Here is a 20821-nt window from a genome sequence, read left to right on the forward strand (position 1 = left end):
GTTGGGTTAATTGATTCAAGGTTTAGAAATAACAAGAATAAAGGTGTATGACGTGGGTGCTGACTAATCAATTGGTAGTTAGTTCATTCAATTAGAATAAAATGCATGTTGCAAGTACACAAGCTGCAAACATGATAAGACAAATGATAAGTGTATGTTGAAATCAGGTGTCTGAATAAACTGCAAGCCGGTAGTCAGTGTCTGCATCATCTACCTTAATTCTTAAAGGCTGTTCTGCCCCTGTGAAGCTTTTATGGTGCCAATCTGTTCTAATGCACCAACTAGACCAGAAATGTCATTAAAAGGGGCTCTAGTAAAGCACTGCAAAGATGAACATTAATGTCAGTAGCATTTTAGCACAAACATCATTTACGTTGTCAAGCAAGCCAGTGAACTGCTCAAAACGACAGCTTTGACACTAAACATCTGATGCAGCACCGATGCAAAAATACTAAAGAAAAATGTTCACACGATATTACTTTCAACAACTGCCATGCTCTAGGCATATCATATAATACTGATTCCACATCACTAACACATCTGTAGAACTACATTCTTTTTGCCAGTTTGTTGCATGCCTGTGTCTTACAGAACATTGTGGCTATGGGTGACCCAAGGAAGACACCAATGGCTTACAAAATGTAGTGAAGTGCTATAATGATGTACATGGTGGGTGAGCAAAATGATCAGCAGTGTTTCAGAGGTGGTAGAGAAGCTGGTAGAGATTTGCATTACACTTTGGATCCACATGGAGGCCCAAGATGTTTGTCTTTGGAATCGGCACTTTGCAGAAAACTCAGTTGTGAATTCCTTGCACCAAGCACTGGCAAACTACCTCAACCTTCTTTTACAGTCTCTCTCTCTCTCTCTCACACACACGCACGCACACACACGCACGCACGCACACGCGCGCGCACACACACACACGCACACACACACACACACTAAAATAAAGCATAAAGTGAATGTCCAATCAGTGAAAAATATAACCTAACAGCTACACTACTCCTTGTCCTAATTTCGTTGGCACGACCACAGAGAGACAAGATAAAAATGTTTTCCAATTACTCTGCTCTAGGAAAGTTCTGAAGAGCTGCAGATTGCTATTCACCTCTTTCAAGACTTCCTTTCATTTCATTACTCATAGTATATCAGAAGCTCAACCACTCAGCCACAGCAGTACCTAGTTTCGTCCTAATCTTTCTTTTATTTTTTTAGCAGGAATTTCTCAATGAGCTTATAAACTCACAGGGTGTTCTGATGCCCTAACATACCTCCTTGCTATGCCCTTGCTCAGACAGAAAAAGTCATGCTCCTAATTACATACTGTCACAACCTTCCTCAACTCTTTTTATTTGCCATAATGTACAACTTTGCATTAGATTTATTGCTATTTAGTTTCCTTCTTTTCAACATGACACTGCTCAATGTGGCTTCCATTGGTGAGCTGGCACAGACTGTTCACGTCATTTAAACATGACTAATAGCTGTTTTTGACATACAAACGTAATTGTCAGGCCACTCAAAGCACAGGACACGTTAAAGACTGTCGAAGAAAATAACGCACCACCTTTGAGGCAACAACTAAGCAGTCTGTGCTTATGTGTGGACATAAATAAAGTCTAGCTCAGATTATTATCATGGCACAATTTAATGACTGGGAAGGGACAGCATTCTTAGTTGTTCAGTTTCAGGGCTGCAATCAACTTTACAAGATTTTGCCTGACTAGCACTGGATGTGCTAGACCTATGGATGGCAGCATTCCTGGCCATCTGTAAAGACTGTTCTTGGCTCTGTGCCATGAATGCTGTCATTTGTAGGTGCCAATGTGTCTAGTATTAGACACATGACATGTTGTAAAAGTGATCATATCCCCGGAAACGAGCAGCTGAGAATGACCCCCCAGGTTTCATTATTGGGCAGTGCACACGCAAATGAAACACAAGAAGACAGAACAAGCGCTGACTGAAATTTTTTAAATTTCAGTTGTTAGACCAGCATTTGTCCTGTTTTCTTTCTGGTGCTTCGTTTGTGTGTGTACTACCCAAGAATGAATAGGTTCCAACTCGCCCGCTTTTCAATTCTTCCCCAGGTTTAGCTGACATATTCACAGGCTTACATGGCACATCCCAAGAAGTCGTCACAAGACACCTTTAAAGAGATATGTGGCAATTGGACATTTTGATCTGCACTGTCTTAACAGTACGATTTGAACTGACCTCTTGAGATGGCTGGCTAACTTCTTCAGCAGCAAGTAGTTCACTGTTGGGAGCTCACTCAACAGGTTTTTCACCATCTTCTTCCTTTCGTCTGGATTTTGACACCCTGAAAATGAGACAGAAAATGTTAGATGCAATCACCATTTGGCAGTCAATGGTAACTTACAAGCCAGGATATCTAGTTATATAATAGATAACACATCCAGTTATCTTTAAGAACTGATTTTGCCTCAAAATTTCAAACTTCGTTTTTGCGTGTGTGTGTGTGTGCTTGGAATATATATAGAGAGCACTACAGTGAATTCCCAAATGTTCCTTATTGTGCATCTATTTTATCATGAAGCCATTTTTCAGCCAATTATTTTTGTTTGAGGTCACAAACAACCCAGATGCCCAACTAAGTAGCATGAGCAAGTAGGGGAATGTATGCTGGTGACCATGTATTTATAAAAAACATAGAGATCTGGTTGCGTCTCTCTCCCATTTCTCACCAGAGGCGTTTGGGATCATATAACATCACAGCTGTTCATTTTGTGCATGTCCCAGGATTTCTACGCTTCTCTTGTGACAACGTAGGGGCTGTAAATTAGAATTGGTTCAACAGTTTTCCTGTACCAAAACCATGCGGTAAAACAACCTGTTGCCAATTAATTCAGACAGATCACGTGCCTTGACCCGCAATGATTACTACGATATTAGCAGTGTGAAAAAATTCCAAAATTTCAAGAACAAATTGGGTATTATATTTGATATTCAGTTCATAGTCAGTGTGACAATTTAATACTTGGAGCTTTTGGATACTCGTAGTTCACCAAATACACAAGAAAAAATGGCTTTGGAGCCTTCTGCGAAAACACTCTGCGAGGCTGATCCTGACGGCCAACTTATCAGGAAATGCTCAGCCATTCTGGCAACCACTGCTCTGATGGGCCATGCTTGAGGTTTTATTGCTGTGCACAGGCAACAGCCTTTCAGCTGTTCTTGCATAATAAGTGGCCGAATAATGAATGTTTATTAAGGTGCCTGCAGATTTTTCATGTCAATTTCAGTTACATACTTTTGTTTCCTTGGTGAAACTCAACCATGTATGCAATGGCACTTTATTTTTTATATATTGGGAAAATATTTGCTATTTGAGTTATCTGAAGCCAGGCTGCTAAATATTTGTGCTTACTTGAAATTTCACTATTTTAATGACCCAATAATTATTATGAGCATAACAACAAACAAGCACCACTAGGTCCCAGAAAAGGGAGACCGTGCCCACCTGCCCGAAGAAGTGAAAAAAGAGAAAAAGGGAAAAATAACACAACATGTCCAATCACGTAATATCCTGCAAGAAAGCCCTGCAGACCAATTTTTATGGCTGTAAATAAGAAATTCCAGAAGAGCTCTGTAAGCCTTGCAGCAGTGACAAGAGGCCTGGCTATTTAAGAGCAAGAAACTAGACAATGAGCAAATAAAATTTCTGTGGTTGTGCCTCTTCACAACTTCGCACGGTCTGCATGGCAGTTGTGGATGTATGGTACATTTTAGACAGGCCCTGAAACACTTCTTGAATACAGGAAAAGAAATGTTGCTGATCTGTTAACTAGTCTCCTGTGAACATGTGAGCCAAATATTATTGCACTGCATCCGGCAGGGAATTCACAACTGAATCTCAAAAGCCGTGAAAAAGCACTTGCTTGCGCTGCTGCAATGTTGTTATACAACATCATCGCAAGTGGCTGAACCCACAACAGCTGTTGGCTGATTTTGTGATCTGCAAGACAGGTTGCGAGTTGTACAATTATTGTTTAATTGAGTTAAAAAATTTGCTATTCTGCCTGAAAGGCGAAGCAGCGATTGCGAGGCCGTATAAACTTGTAAACACTTGCTAACTAAATTAACAATGACAGATTGTGTAAGTATAGCTAAACGAGGATGTAGAAAGAAACAAACACACAGAGACAACACTGCCTTTGTGTGTCTGCTTTTTTCTAACTCCTTGTTCAGTCGTGCTTACACATTCTATCATGGATGCAAACCAACTAGCCTGTCAATGTGTTTTAACTAAATTAACCAGCACTGCGTCACCTGTGCACAGGTAAACACGAACGCATCTCGCTTGACGACAGCGGAAACTGTCGGAAAACGCTGGAGTTAGGAATCCGTGAGCTAATTGACCTCCATGCATCTGTCGCTTCAATGCGAATGAAACATCGAAAGCACAGCGCATACGAAGCTACCAGCACTGTACGCACTCTGCAAACATCGCAGATCGCTCTGAAGATGAGGCCTGTGCAGGCGCACACTTCGGCCACATCGTAGATTGCTTGCAAAACACGCAAGCACCGGCAACGCTTCCCTATGGCATCCGCCAAAGGCGTTCACTACGGCATCCACGATTCGCGTGGCCAACGCCATAGTAGACGCCACGGTTGTCTTCGCTCTCTACGGAACGACGGGCGAGGAGGGCATCGAGGCACCCTAGCAGCCGCCGGAGAAGAATGCCCCTCCTCCGTTGCCTGGCCCCCCCTGCCTTGCACGCCACAGGAGAGGGGACACATCCGGGCCACGTTCCTCGCTCACACACGCGAGATTGAACCACATTCGCCGGCTCACCCTCACACGCTTTGGCTCATACGGAACCTCATGGCAACGGCGACGCTGATGGCAGAAATGTGCTTGGAGTGTTTATATATTTGCTATTGCAATAATAAATGAAAAATATATATGTCGGTGATCTCAAAAAGACAGCAGAACCATTTCATCTTTGCTCTGCTGGTCTAAATGTGACAGTTGCCCTTTGCAGCGTCTGCTGCGCGTGGCCTAGGAGATGAGAAACATAGCGTAGATACTGTGGCCACTGTGGGTGCCACAAAGAGCTGTCTTGTGTTCAACCTTTGGGCGGGGCCAATGGGGCATTGCTCCCTAGTGCCTCCTTGGCATCTCCCCTGTGTAGCTTCCAGCGCACTAGTGGAAACGAAACGAGAAGGAAAGCTGTTGATCGGTTGCATAACTACTATACCTAACTTTGTTTGTGCTTGAAGAATTCGAAAAATATCTGCTGCAGAAGATTCATGAGGTGATGTAATTTAATAGCGATATCACTCTGATTAGTTAAAGATGTGTTTAGGGTCCCTTTAAGGTTGCGAGAAGATCCACAAGACAAGGTGAGAAAACTTACTGCTTGACTGAATCCAGTTACTGAACAGACAGCTTGTCAGGAGGCAGTCCTTGAAGCTCCTCAAGTAGCGCTTCAAGGCATTGGAAACGTCGTGTGGCGAGTACTCCTCAGTTGTCAGGTGCAGGTCCCAAGGATCTGAATAAGAACAAGGCAAGCAATGATCACAGATAAGGGCTGAAAGCTGGATGCAACAAATGTCCCTGATTTTTCTTGCATAGCTACAGCACACCTACTTAAAAAATTCATACCAATGCTCCTTTACAGACGTGCTTGGTATGTAATGAAACCAGAAATGGAGAGGTGCAACAGTAATGAACCCCAAATTTTAAGCTGATTACAGTAAGAACATTTTATGACAAAAATGTTCATTTCTTAAATTGGGAGCAAGCACTCGGTACAAGTGGGGAGCTATGCTACATGAAGCTGCTGTAATCAAAGTTTCAAAGAAGCCCACAAAAGCACATGTAAATTGTCATGCGACTAGTCATGCAATTGGTCCTGTGGTACCTTTTTGTTTTATGCAGGCCCTTTCTTTAATGCTTGGAAAAAACTTTTATGTAGCACTTACTTAGCAACAGAAAGATGGATTGGGAATTTTTTATGATGGCCTACAATTTTCTGATTGACTATTTTGCTCTGATTACAAACTTTGAGACATTAATAAATTAGTAATAACTAATTACATAAGCAGGCAAAATGATAGTCTGACTTGCTCCAAGCGACGTCAAATGGATAGCTTGGCTCTTTCCAGTTACGTGCCACTCGCATATTTTTACATTTTGGCAGAAATTATGTGGGACACATTGTACATATACATACAGTGCAACTGACGGAGGTCTGCTTTAGACCACTGTCAGCTGTATTTCACTCCTTGAAGAGGCAGGATGCGTGTCGAGTGAGCTCCTGAACAACACTTTGCAATGCAGTGAACGCAGTTTAGATCACAGCTCCAGGACCTCAAAGAGGTGGGACGTAAAGTTAAAGTGTTTCTCTAGCTTTTACCACTAAATTGCCACTGATTAATTTTCCTGCTTTTCCCTTCTACGTTTGCTCAAATACAAAACCGTCACACATGGAAACTACACTGATTCAGTATCTGTTCCAGGAAACCAAAAGCACTGGCAAACCCTGCTGAAACACTTTACGTAGTATCACATGTGCAGAAGCTGCACCGTCATAGCTTTCTCTTCATTGCCATAGAAATTTGCCCACGGGTGTAAGTACGATGCAATCATGAATGAGCAATTAAGTAAAAGATGCAATACTGGCAGCTGTACGCTGTTTGTGATGTGTGGGTGTTGAAACCTTTGCAAACCTCCGTGAGATTTTTAAAATCTTTATGACATTAGCCACTTCTGTACTAGTTTTTGAGGAATTCATGGAGTGCATATATATTTAAGGACATATTAATTCCTTGAATATGTTTATCCGTGATCAAGGGTATCTTCATAGGGGTGTACAAAGCCAGCATCCCAGTAAAAATACACTCCAAGCACACCGTACCTGAAGGCAGCAAAACAGACATAGGTATGCTCCATGAACAACTTACTTTGCAACATGTGTTCCACTAGCTTCTTTATCTTGGCACTTGAACCAGCAAGCCGGTAGATACCAGTCAGCAGGGTGCCTGCAGTGTAGACCAGATAATGTTTGATCATACTCCACCAACCAGAATATGCAGCAGATAAATGTTGTCTGGCGATAACTGACCTGCCATGGACAGCACCACCACATTAATGCAAGATTCCAGACAGTAAGAAAAACCTGCACCTACCATGCGTGCTGATGAAATTGATGCAGCGGTCTACTGCCACAGGGATGCCTTCTGGAGTGACGTATTGCTCAGACAGGGGTGCGTCTAGAGGCGTCTGCCACGCTGCAGTTACAGATGCGAGCCACGACTCTGTGTGCTTTGGGTGGTCTGCCTGAAGGTAAAGTACCCTTCCAGGGATTCTCACTTGGAATGAAGGACCTCGCTCCTGAGCCCCTCCATAGGTCAAGTAGGTCTGGTCAGCAGTGACCTTGCCTGAAGAACATAAAATACACTCAACATAAAGCGCTTACATTTCTTAGCTTATTTTCAATCCTCCTTTCAAAGACCATCCTTGCCATCATATTAAAGTTGGAATTCTTAGATATTAAAATTAAGAGGAGTGTTTAACGTGCTTGGACACTTTCTGTGAGTTTAGAACAGTCAAAATGGAAAGCAGGTCGAATTAGTCAATTTTGTATAGATGGAAGTAAGCCGTACTACCAATTCTAGATGACACCATAGAAACCAAATAATGACATATGGTGTGAAAATGGAGTTCGTGACACCAAAAAAGGGTCATATAACTCTTTTTTTTGCAATGAAGGTATCACTGGGCTGGAACAACATTTAAACAAGAAGAAATATACACCTTTAATATGTTTTAAAGTTTTGATTAACAGTGCAAGGATATTAGAGGGGACAGAAGAGAGAATAGAGCGCTGCTGTTCAGCACTGTGTTCTGTTTTTTGTTCCCTCTGGCATCCTTGTGATGTAAATCAAAGCTTTAAAGCATGTTTTACCAACAAGCCCAATCTTGCACCCTCTTCAATATGTGCTTACCTGAGAGTATCATGTGGCATTACAGTGCAGCAGGCATCTAAACATGCCCAGCCACAGAGAACATATTCAGTATTTGACAATGAATTATGTTTGAATCATGCACACGGAGAACACCGATATGCAAATACATCTAGATTTCAGTTAAGGTTTTTTTCAAACATCAAAATTACCTTGTGGATCACTGATTATCAAGTTTCAACAGCCCACAGATTCACGGATGAGAAATAAACAGCTGTGAGCACTGACATTCAACAACCATTACTTTGTAAGACGTGACATACTTTGTACGAATGCAATCACATGACCTTCACACGCACCAGATGATTACGAGACAGAGGCATACTCACATCATTTACGACACAATAGAAATGCAAGATGGCCAGTCATGATCCAAACTAGTAATTTTGAATTTCTGTATCACCCTAAACCCAATCTTAGTGACTTCGATTCTTCCTTCACCAGTTCAACTGATAGAATGCTTACACATTACTCTTCGTTTGAGGGTGACAAGGTGAAAATAGGATACTGGGTCAGTGGTCTCAACTGCGGCGAATTCTGAATGTCATGTATATGTGCTTATCTTGTAGTCAGCTGCCTCATGTGAAAGCCATGCAATTGTGTTCTTAAAGAAGCGTGTCGCATTTTCTGAAACAAAGATTACTGAAAGCCAATGCTTGTCTGTTGCGTTTCTAGTTGGCGTACTATTCTATTTGTAGAAAAGGAGGCCTTCTAGTTGGGCTCTTTCACCATCCACACTTGATTCCAATAGTACATGGTTCTACATACCACAGAAAAGATTACGAGTACTCACTGTGGTGGCTCAGGGGCTATGCCATTCTGCTGTTCAGCTTGAGGTCACAGATTCAACTCCCAGCCACATTCTGATCACTAGAGTGCCGAAACACTTGTGTACTGAGCTTTGGGTGCACCATAACTCTTTCTGTAGCGCGCCTATTGGGCATCGTTAGGCCCCTAACGATGGCTTGAAACGCCACTTTTGAGACCCTTCTGCGCCGCTCACAGACACACTGCACTATGGGACATAAAGGATAACTATCTTTTTGATTTATAAGCAGTTTGCTTTTTTCCAGCCAGATGGTAATCTTTTAATGCGCTCCCAAGTTTCGCAATTGTCGAAGTAGAAAGCAAAAATGGCCGCCCACTATCGATGGTTTAAAACGCCGCTTTTGAGAGGTTCCCTGCCACTCACGGATACTCTGCACCGTAAAACGAGAAGGAAGAGAACTGTATTTTTGTTTTCTAAGCAGTACGCCTTTTCCCTGCCAGGAGTTAATTTTTGAATGCATGCCGAAGTTTCGCGATTGCCAAAGGAGAAAGCAAGAATGGCTGCCTCTGGGAGCGTTGCACGCACTTCGAAAGATCGCAGGATCGCACGATTCCACTGCGTCTGCGGCTTATTTTATCGATGGATCGAGCAGCAGCGACTCTGAGGATGCTGTTTTTTCGTCAGACTGACTCTGAGAGCGACGACGACGCAAGGCAGCCCGGAACACCGGTGGCCGCAGCCAGACACACCAAACTGTAGTGCTTGCACTTAAATTTTTGTATTGGAATACCTGTTGAATGAAAATGTTTGATTTTTTCGGAGATTTTTTCGGAGATAGTGTCTATTAGATGGCAATACATTTTTTATATCTCATAATTTCTGTTACACTTTCTTTTATTCGGGACAAGCGTGTTTTTACAAACTGTTCAATTTTATCCCCCAATCTTGATTCTAGCAATTTGTCTTTTTTTATGGCATACACCTCGTTAATAAGACTTTTATGAATGAAAAGTGCATTCATTCTGCTTTTTGTTTGTGTATTACGTAAAACATTGAGTGGAGTAGATCATTTGGAAAAAAAAAATTTGGCGTAACCTAACACTTCTTTCCCCATAGGAGGGAAAGAGTTAAAGAACACCAGGTGGCAAAAATGAACCAGGAGCCCTTCACTACGGTGTACTTCATAACCATGGCAAATCAGTTCTGTGAAAATCTGTCCATGCCCGATAGAACAAGGACCATCCAATGGAAGAAGCTCGATGGAATATGGATCCAAATGAGAGTAGCTGGAGCTACAAAGGAAAGCTAGCCTTCTGGTTAACTGAGACAGTAAAGCAACCAGCATGGGAAGGCGTAAGTCCTGGGCATGATCCACAGACCAGGATGAATTTTTCTTCAACTTCAAAGCTTTCTTTTGGAGAAATCTGTATGGGTTTCTTTTGTAGCCTTGTGCTACACTCGGGTGGATGACAATATTTTTCCTTCCATACCCTCATAGCCCACAGTGGAGCCCCTTCGTGACATTAAACCCCACAAGTCAACTTAATTTAAAGGTTACAAGTGACGTCAAGATGCCAGTGAAAACATCACGCAGAGTACTTGCCTCGGACCTTACTCACAAGCCTATTCAACGCAGGCACGGCTTGGCTTACCTACAGACATGACCTTGCGCAAGTCAATCTGCTCCACGTTCCCTGGAAGGTGCACACCGAGGGATCGCCCGCGAAGCACGACGCCTGCAGTCTGCCAGAAGCCAGTGGTGCCTTCCTTGAGGTGCAACCGGCCGGCGTGCTTGGGCTCCCCGTGCAACTGACGCGCACTTAGGCCACTGCTTGTCTGCGGAGCCACCAGATGTGCAAGTCGCTCAAGCCACTCCCTTCGCTCGGGCAACGTTGGCACACCCAGCAAGAGGGGTCGGTTCTGTGACTGTAGCGCTTGGATCTCGAAGCACCACAGGTTGGGCACAGTGGACGTAGCTGGGCTGAACGCAAAGGCAAGCAAGTGGCAAGAGGACATTAAACATTAACTGACCAAAATGTATGCCTTAAAAAAAAAGTATTGTACATACACTGGCCAGTATTCTAAAATATCAAGATATTTTCCAAGAATAACAGTGGCCAAACAAAGGAAGTGTATGCCTCAACACACATTTCGACAAAGGAACTTGTATTCGTCGGGGCAACAATTGGTTTCCTGGTTTCCTTGGCCATTTGCCTCCCCTCATATAGAGGAGGGGAAAAAGTGAGCGCAAAGAGTAAGGCAAGAGAAGTTTCGTTCTTACATATTTTCAGCTTATACATTGTAGAAAACAATAACAAAAGCAACTTCGGGAAGTTATGTTTTTTTGTCTGGCCATCTGTTTGTTGGTGTGCAAAATTTTTTTAATATGTAGATCACACACATGAACAGCTGAGGGTGATGATGGTATGGAACTTGGCAGTGCTTTAGCTGCTGGCCTAACCAAACAGTGTCTTAATTTTATTTCAATATGTTGAGTACAAGAGGGGATAGTGTGCAAGAAACTTATCGTAACCCGCCGTGGTTGCTTAGTGGCTATAGTGTCGGGCTGCTAAGCATGAGGTCGCGGGACTGAATCCTGGCCATGGCGGCCGCATTTCAAAGGGGGCGAAAAATGCGAAAACACCTATGTACTTAGATTTAGGTGCACGTTATAGAACCCCAGGTGGTCCAAATTTCCGGAGTCCCCCACTACGGTGTGCCTCATGATCAGAAAGTGGTTCTGGCACGTAAAACACTATAATTTAATTAATTTTTTTTAACTTATCGTGTCAAGTTAGTGCAAAAATGAAGATGGATGAGGCAGACCATCTGTCCATCATCTCTCACTTTTCGACCCTTGCCCCGTACAGACTTTTAGACACATCAAATAAAACTCTAATCAGCCCGATTCACGTTTTCATGCAAAGGATGAAAACTACATTCTGCTCGAAATGTGTTGTTGTTACAGAAAACATAACAAAGTTCACAAATTTTGTCAACAAGTACATCTACTGCATAGTGTCTTATATAACTGGACTGCCCTCCACCTTGCTATTTTAAATGTATTGCAAACCACTGTCCGCAGAAATCTATTTCAGTGAATGTCATAATGAGCCATAGAAGTCTGCTAGGGGACGACTATCACTGCTGATGAAATGTGATGAAATGCCTGTAATGACTCATGATAGGTCAATATGCGAGGAATTCTAAACAAGTTACAAATTATGCAGTGGATGCTGTAGGTGCATCACTGACTTGCACAGAAAGGTGCTTAATTGTGTTTACAATGTCTAGACTATAATAGAGTTCTGTTCCTAAGACCCCATATGTTATAATTAGGTACTGCATAGTTCTTGCTTTCACAAATGAGTTTTGTTTCTTCATTTTAATCCTAAGTCCGAGAGGAAATTTGGAAACTAAATAATGTTTAGTTTCTGTCATAAATATCATAAACTTAGGTTCTTGAAACCATTTGCTGCCGTAGATCATGATCAATGCAAAAAAGTTTAAGCACTGTTTGAAGCATAAACAATTAACTAAAAGAAAAAAAATTAAACTGCAACACTGGAACAGATTCACACCAAGAAATTATGAAATCAAGAACACTACCTCGGTTCATTTCCAGCTACAGCAAAAACTCCCCCAATGTCTTGAGGTGCCAAAGCGCCCAATGGAATGGTGTCCTAGATAAAATATGAGGGTGCAGAGTAAGCGGCAGGTTATTGCTTAAGAATGCCGGAAAGTCAAAAACCATAAATCACACCTTGTCTGACGCATAGTAGCTCCAACAGCCATCATTAAGTGTGCACCAGCATTTTTGGAATCCTGAAAAAGACAGAAGCATTACCTCCCCTGAAGAAGCATGCCACTACAGAACCTACATGTGAGAAGCCTGTCAGCTACTCAAATTTGTTTACTATAGCTGACCATTTGCATTAATTGAAGTGTTATAATACTGACCATGAAATAGTAAATCATAAGGGTGAGCATGTCTTTCCACCATTTATGCTAAAACTGGAGTTTCTAGACAGCCCAGCAAACACAAGCATTTGTTTTCAAGGGCTTGGCAGCAGACCAGTTGCTCGAGGTGTACAGCAATTTGAACCTGAACACTACAATTTGAATAAAGCAACTTGACTAAACATCAGTGAGCATGGCTGATGCATTTAGAGTTAACAGTAATGGCCAAAGGGTTTCCCCGAATGATACATACTATAAAATTGAGCCCTGTGTACACAGTGCAAATTGAATTCATACAGTTATCTTTAGTATCCTCACTGTGTTCTTTCCTCCTCACTGTGTTCAATGATAACATACCTTGCGTAGAACCTGCCATGCTAGTACAATGTACACCACATTTGAGAAGAGAAGGTGTTGGACAGTGAAGCACTTAGGCAGAAATATCAGCCAAAAGTAACTCAGTTCATGAAGATGACGGTAGGGAAAAATTTGAGAGATCTTTGCAACTCTGCAAGCGATGACAAGAAGGCTGAACCTCCAAGTTCTAACTGTACAATTTGGTCTATCACTTGCATAGGGCTCATGCCAAGAAAGAGCCATCAAAGTATCATGCAAAGTTAACCATGAACAATGTTTGAGTCAAATTTTTCTGACATGATGTCAGTGCCTGCATGCGGACAGCGAGGGGCCATTGCCCCCCTCCGTCCGGTCATCTTGGAAGCAAGGTGGGCGAGGGGCAGATTGAGTGAGTCTGTACTACCTGTAACAGAATACGATACAGGAAGCAATGCTGTAGCAGATGCTACGATTGGATCTTATTTCCACCGTTGGGAATCGTATCATGAAAGCGCGCTCGAGTCAGGTATTTGTGGAGAGGCTAGACTAAGCAGCCCCCTCTGCCCCCAAGTCATGGTATTTTTTTACTTTTTTCATAGCAAGCTAGGTCACAGTGAAGGTAAAGCCTCCTGTAAGGTCTGATCAAAAAACATGTTTCGTTTCCATAACACACGAGACATTCCTGTCACAGTTGTCTTCAGGGAAATGCTGAAAAAAAGTCTAGTTTGGCAAGTGAAAGGGCAAGGGTGCTGCAAGATGGTGTCCCCTCCTAATGGAAATCCCTGCACACATCTATGATTGCCTGAATAGAAATCCTAACAGTCATGCAGTTTTTGTAATACTACAGTGTTCACTATATGCTGGCCTGACTGTACAACCTAGATGCAACTGATAGAAAAAAGAAAAGAAATGCTTGCAACAGCAACATATTTCAGAACAGCACCACACTGCATAATAAGCACTATGAGAGATAAGTATATGTTGATAAATATTTTGATGTTTATAGTAATGCTCAAGGTTTGAAAAATAAAGTGAGCTCTAAAGTTACTACCCTGCCCGTAAAACTAAACCAAAGTTTCAAGCAACAGTAATACCTGCTGAAATTGGCAATTAGCTACAGGCTGTAGCAACAGCTTAACTCAGACATTTAGTGGGAGTTTACTTGAGCGTGCAAAGTAAGTAAGCCAATGTCATACCTTTGCGGTTTGATCCAGCTTTGTAAACATATCCAGAGAAGTCCAGCTTGTCTGTAGTCCAACAATCTTCGGACTGCAGTGAAGAGGAGTCGCTTGTCGCAGATGTAGTATCTTGTCTAGAGGGACAGCGATCACCCATATCAGTGAAAGCTCTGCGTCCAAGTGGGCTTTCAAATTGCGGGGAGTCTGGTACACTCGGGGAAGCATTCAAGGAAGCACTTCTTAGGGATGGGGTTGGGCTTTGTTCAAAGTCGGCCTTGAAGGAAACTGGGGCAGGGTGCTGGCTTGGGAGAAGAGCCCGATAAAAGGTAGATGCCGTTTTAATATGAGAGCTGGCCTTTCCTTCACCTACGGAGTTTGAAAGAGGCGTGGAGCATCCTGGCTGCTGGTCAACTTGGTTCCGCTTTGTAAGTGAGGTCCTAACAGCTGGAATTGGGACCTGGGGTTCAAGGAGGCATTTTGCTCCAGGCAACACAATAGCAGTGTTATTCCTAGGGGGTATTTCAGGGGGCTCTGGTTCAGGAGGTGGCGGAGGTGGGTAGGATGGCGGAGGAGTTATTAATGGCACATATTCAGATTCAACGTCATCTGATGAAAAAACATCAAAAGCATCCATGAAATCCGAATCTCTGGGTGAATCAGATAGCGAAGGAAAAGCTGCTCTTTGTGGCGGGATGTCGTAGAGCTCGGATGAATCTGGGAAAACGAAAGTGTTTTCAGGAGGTGAAATGCAAGGCCTTGGGAAAGGTTTGGGTACTTCGTATAGCATGTGTGCTGAGGAAGATAAAAGTGAGTCTTCTTGCACTGTGCACGCAGTCACTGGAGATTTAGGGTCATCCTCCTCCAAGAGCTTGCTTTCCTTTGATATCGATGAGTCACAAGTGACAGGAAGTGGCGGAGGTGGAATTTCATACGACGGAGGCGTTTTGAACACAACACCCTCATATTCAGTGTCAGTCAATGAGATTTGCTTCCTGAGGCTAGGGGGCGTGTCGTAGGTTGGTGACACGATCTCCTGCTTGTTTGGAGGAGATCGATGGACAGGAAACTCGTAGAAAACACCTGAAAGTGACAGCTGAGGCTGGTTCCAAAACACACTCACATCACGTACTGGCTTTACAAACTCCTGAGGAGAGCCCTGTGGAGTTCCTGGTGGAGTTCTTGAGCTTTCATCTTTGGCACTCAAACGTTCAGGTAGAGATTCAGCAGTGCTTGGTCCACGTGCCTCCTGGTCGGCAATGAGCTTTCGGTTTTTCTCCAGAACTCCTTGAGGTACATCCTCATAAATGTGAGGAAAAAGTGAGGGTGGTAACTGTGGTGAGTTGGGAGCCTCCTCACACTTTTGGCGCTGAAGCTTTGGCCTGTTCTTTTTCAGAAACATTATAGAATCAGTATCACTGACATCTGGCACACGGTTTGCTCTAGGTGCTTGTTCCACACGGGCAGGAGCTTCCATCTTGTCATCCATGAGCAAATAGATTGGGTTTGTGAAATGTTGTGCCATTGGCTTCTGGATGTGAGATGAGCAAGGCTGTGCTGAGGGTGGCTCCAGCACAACTTCTGACGTTGACAAGGAGCTATCTGGAACATATCTCAAGCTGGAAGGCTCTGACGATTCCATGTCTTTTTTAGGTGCTTTGAATGAAAGAGAGCGACATGGGACTTTGGTGTCAAGGGAAATTGGAGGAGAAAGGCCTTGATCTGTGCTAGAGGGGGCAAGTGGTTGCGGCCTCCTTGGAAGGATCGGGGGAGGATTGTTCATGTCTCGGTGGCTTTCATGTCAAGCTGAAAAGCAAATTAAAATTTTTTTCACAGGAACATCACTAAAAACAACTCGGGTTCTTACATTTCTGCTGCTACGCAACACCTGCCATAAAAACGAAAAGTGGTACTCCATTGAAAATGACAATACACAAAAGTAGAACAAACTTGCACAAAAATCGAGGGTCGGCCTCATCTGTTACGTGACAGAACGAGAAATTACGCACGAGCGACACAGCAGGCTTTCCCGTAGCACGTCGAGCAAGGCAACGAAAACAAACAACTGGCTGGGCCACCTGCTTCGGCGCAGTATGCGTCGCATTTCTGAGAGAAACTGCGACATGTCATGCACGTGGGGTGGCCTGCACGCCAGTGTTATGTTAATAGGGAACGAAGCGGCTTAGGTCAAATGCATGCCATAGTGCGTCGGCCGGTATGAATCACGGAGCCACTAGCACGCCTGCTCTGGAACAGCGCTCAAATAGATCGACAAACAAAGGGCCTGAAATTGTCATCTGCGAAGTGCGACTTCTGAATGAAACGCACCTTTCTACCTTTCTGCCGGCCGTTCAAAACCCTCGTCGATACTCCAGGCTGAGGATTCGCACAACACGGTGCACTTGTTGCTCAGTCCCGTCTCGCGCTTGGGAGAAAGAGAAGTTCAGGCTAGAGAGCCAATCACTTGTGTCATCCATGACTCACGCGCACAGATTCCGCATCGCCTCATCTATAGAAAGCCAGCCTGGCAGTAACAGCAGCCAATTAAGCTCGGAGTGAGCGGCACGTCTACGGACGCATACTTTAACGTGCGCATTTGACGTAACGAGAGATGACTAAAGATGATAAAAGCATCAGCTTACCTCATTCGGGCACGGAGCGTGTTGTCAAAGCCGCGCTCATATTTGCCGGTACCACATGATACGCGAGCGTTAAAGAATGCTTTTAGCCATGCATTAAGCTCACAATTTCTGACTTCGACCAGTCAATCGTGTATTTGCTGCGCCAGCCAACGGATGTCCGGCGATTCCAAGCTTCCAGCAGCACTTTGTCAAGGTCTTCTCCGAGTTGTTGCGTATTCTTTGGTAACCTGGTGTCACAGCATGTCGAATGTACTCCACGTGACAGCCTACGATAATCAATACACAGAGAATATATTAGGAGAGCGTGCAGCTGTTTAGCTCAAGACACAAACCAGCAGGTTTGAAGTATGTAGGCAGGGCGGCAGGGCAACACGCAAGCATGGGGACATATTATTGTGCCGCTGGCGCCATCGGGCGGAAGCGATCGTAAGTATACCACGCCTTCTTTTCAGCTGCCGTTGACAACGCCAATCAGACCGGCTGCATAGCTTTGGCGCGCCTGAGAGCCGCGTCCAAAATGAAGCTGTCCTGTGAAAAATGAAGCGCTCGTCCCGTCTACTTCATTTCTTTCCCTGGGTGCGTGTAATCTTGAATTTTGGGTTGCTAATATGAATACAAGTTCTAGCAACCAACTAGACCGCTTAAATCATGGAAGCTTTATCGGTTTTATTAAGGAAGTTTGGAAACGTTAAAACATAGAATATCTTTCAACGTCTAAGGACTTGCTTATATATATATATATATATATATATATATATATATATATATATATAAATATATATATATATATATATATATATATATATATATAGCCTGCTCTGAGACCGGCCTCGCACTTTTATGCCTAGCTTATTTATTTCTGTGTATCCGCCCACCAAATATAATCAAAAGAATAAGATAAAGCAAATAATAATTACAGTTCGCGTAGCACGGATGGTATGATGCACGGGTAGACGACGTATAGTTGGGGGCTCCAGATTAATTTTTATAACGTGGAGCTCTTTAACATGCACCTAAATCTAATTACACAAGGGTTCCTGCATTCTACCCCCTTCGTATCGCGGCTGCTGTGGCCAGGAACTGAACTCGTCCCCTCGTGATCAGCGGCGCAATGTCATAGCCACTTATACCCAACGCAGTAGGCTGCACTGTCCAGCGCTTGTGCATTTCCGCCACTAATTTCGCCCTCAACAAAGCAAAGGTACCGTGCAATCTGTTGTATTCTTTATTATTTCGTTTTACGAGAAACATCCCTGGCGAAAAACACACTTGCGCGTCTTGGATCTGATTGGTACATTCCAAACGGTAAAGCTGGCCGAAAATTTTGTGAGGGCAGGTGAGCTGACTTCTTCTTAGTAAAAATGCAAGAATTTGAAATAAATTAAGAGCTGATGCCTTCATTTCTTTTTCCAGTTTCTACAAATAAAGACATACGTGGTCCATAAACCATTCTGAGGGAAAACATGTTATGATTTCATTTATTTATTTATTCAAACTACTACACGTGCATACTGAACTGAATATACATTACAAGTAGTGCAAACGAAACAAAGCTGAACTATAGTGTTGTATAGCAGTAAATATGTCAGTCATGTATATAAGACAAAAATAAAAAAAATGCGCCGAAGTAGGTCGAAGAAAGAAAAAAGGAAGACTTAAAATTCATATTGAGATGCGGCGCTGTATCTCTCTCATTTCACACTTTCTTTGGGAATGGTGAGTATTCGACGTCAAAGGTGTCATGAGCAAGCTCAATGAGGTAAGAAAGACTTTGTAGACTCTTTCTTTCAGTGTGCTCGGACGGTGTCCTGTGGTACAATATGCTGCATGCGTATCAGTGAAGACACGAAATCACGTCGGAAACGCGGGGCTCTGGGAAGTGTGTATTGAATAGAGCTGGGGGACAGGAGCAGGTGCTCGTTTCGCCTGCCCATGGTGGTACGTTATCTCTCTTTTTTTTTTTTACATTAAGGTGGGTGTGGGAGGCGAGTTGTGGGTGGGGGGGGGGGGGCACTGAATGAAACCTGTGGTGGCACGGCAGAAAGACAAAGCGTGTCCTGGCGCGGAGGCGATGGGCTGCACTGGCATCTTCATAGTAGCGATCAAAAATTTCCAAACTGCAAAATCGAAGTGACTACATAGATCTGGCTCGCAACAGCCGACCTCAACTTCCCTACAAGGGATATCGACCCTTGCTTCCCGACTGTTTCTCCCTCCGCGGAACGAACGAAGGTGAACCAAAATAATCGAAGTCCTATGACGAAGAGTTCATCATCATCATAATCATCATCAGCCAATTTTTATGCCTACTGCAGGGCGAAGGCCTCTCCCAGCGATCTCCAGTTATCACTGTCTTACCCGCCGTGGTAGTGGCTATGGTGTTGGGCTGCTAAGCACGAGGTCGCGGGATCGAATCCCGGCCATGGCGGCCGCATTTCGGTGGCGGCGAAATGCGAAAACACCCGTGGGTACCTAGGTTTAGGTGCACGTTAAAGAACACCTGGTGATCCAAATTATTCTGGACTCGATCCTCCACTACGGCGGGCCTCATAATGATATTGTGGTTTTGGCACGTAATACCCCATAATTCATTAAATTACCCCTGTCTTGCGCTAGCTGATTCCCACTTACGCCTGCAAATTTCCTAATTTCATCAAACCGCCTAATTAGAGTTACTGTATATCAGAAGTAGAATTCCCGTGAATCATATACAGTAACTCTACTGCGAAGATTTCGACCTATCTGATTGGCCGAAACAAGAGTAATCGAATTCCCTCATCTACAGGGTCAAGGGAGAGGCGAATGGTTCAACAAAGTCGCAGTTTCACCCGAAAGGCGAATCATTTATAGCAATAGAAAACTACTATATAATTACACGAGTTAAAGTTCTTAGCTTTATAGGTTGCATGAGCTGCAGGAAATATTCGTCCGCTTACTAAACAAGCACGGTGTGTAACGTGCGCACATACAAAATGAACACGCCTCACTCGATGAGCGCGGGCGCTCGCTTTCGCAACTGGCATGACAAGCAGCGACGGCAGCGGGGAGCGCGCGTGCCTATGCTACAGCGCGAACGTTCCGTGCTGCTGCTCCTTTCAACATTTCAATTGTGCCGCGTCTTCAAAACTCAGACACGCGACCTCCAAGTTCCAACAACCGGCGCGTGTAAAGACAAGGCGCACGTAGCCACCAGCCATCTCGTCTCGCCCTCATCAGAGAGGTTTAGATTGTCCGGTATTCCGGTAAAACGCAGGCCTGTATACTATTATCCTTGGTGAAGCCACTGTGTTTGCTATGGCACTGTATTGTGACACCATCTAGCACGCACCGTGCTGTTGCCTCCGAGATTTCAGAGCGTAGCTTCGCGTGTTTTTCTGCCATCGCATCTTTGCGTAAATAGACATACAACACACAAGAGGCTTTAGACAAGATGACGTGAATCAACGCGAACATGAAATATAACTTGCTATCGCAAGTGAAATTTACATTGATATGTCCTCTCGGAGGCACACATCGCGCACAAAAGGCGTCAGACAAGATGCTTTAGGATGCTTCCTGAGAGATACTTTTAGTGCGAGAACATCGCCGGCATAGTTGGGGCCCACAGCTGTGAGGTTGTAAGCAGAAGAGTTCCGAGAGGGACGATATGTTATTGTGCTCGATGATGAGGCGCATCTTATTGCGTCGTGCTATGTCTGCCTCTGAGGGCGGTGGTGTGAACGTCAAAGTTTCCAAATATTCACCTCCGGCCCTTTCGCACCTCCCACGCCAGGGATACCAAGCCAATGTCCATTATAAATAAAGGAGAGGAGTGAATTAAAATGGGAACACACACACACAAAAAAAAAACGCACGGTAGATTATTACTTCAACAGTACCTACAGATACGTTTCTTTTTTCGCGAGAAAAAGATAGCTGTTTAGCGGAGATAACAGAGAC

At 43.8% G+C, this 20821-nt stretch overlaps 1 protein-coding gene across 5 annotated transcripts in view; it reads right to left on the minus strand.

Moving 5' to 3' along the window:
• The window catches only part of RhoGAP15B (RhoGAP_ARAP and RA_ARAPs domain-containing protein RhoGAP15B), a 33724-nt gene extending 16428 nt beyond the window's left edge, over nt 1-17296 (minus strand). For 4 of the 5 annotated variants that reach the window (XM_070535613.1, XM_065430089.2, XM_065430090.2 and 1 more), the window contains exons 1-9: nt 16883-17296; nt 14262-16046; nt 12533-12594; nt 12379-12452; nt 10422-10750; nt 7164-7415; nt 6939-7016; nt 5390-5524; nt 2221-2326 (exon numbers count right to left, since the gene is read on the minus strand). In XM_070535613.1, the coding sequence (XP_070391714.1) occupies nt 2221-2326; nt 5390-5524; nt 6939-7016; nt 7164-7415; nt 10422-10750; nt 12379-12452; nt 12533-12594; nt 14262-16023 (2798 nt within the window). In that variant the 5' untranslated portion in view covers nt 16024-16046; nt 16883-17296. Of the gene's footprint in view, nt 1-2220; nt 2327-5389; nt 5525-6938; nt 7017-7163; nt 7416-10421; nt 10751-12378; nt 12453-12532; nt 12595-14261; nt 16047-16568; nt 16666-16882 lie in introns of all 5 variants that reach the window. The other variant, XM_065430088.2, reaches the window with a different exon arrangement.
• Between the last annotated feature and the right edge of the window lie 3525 nt (nt 17297-20821).

This window comes from Dermacentor albipictus, chromosome 3 (assembly GCF_038994185.2).
Source record: "Dermacentor albipictus isolate Rhodes 1998 colony chromosome 3, USDA_Dalb.pri_finalv2, whole genome shotgun sequence".
Classification (NCBI taxonomy): Eukaryota; Metazoa; Arthropoda; class Arachnida; order Ixodida; family Ixodidae; genus Dermacentor; species Dermacentor albipictus.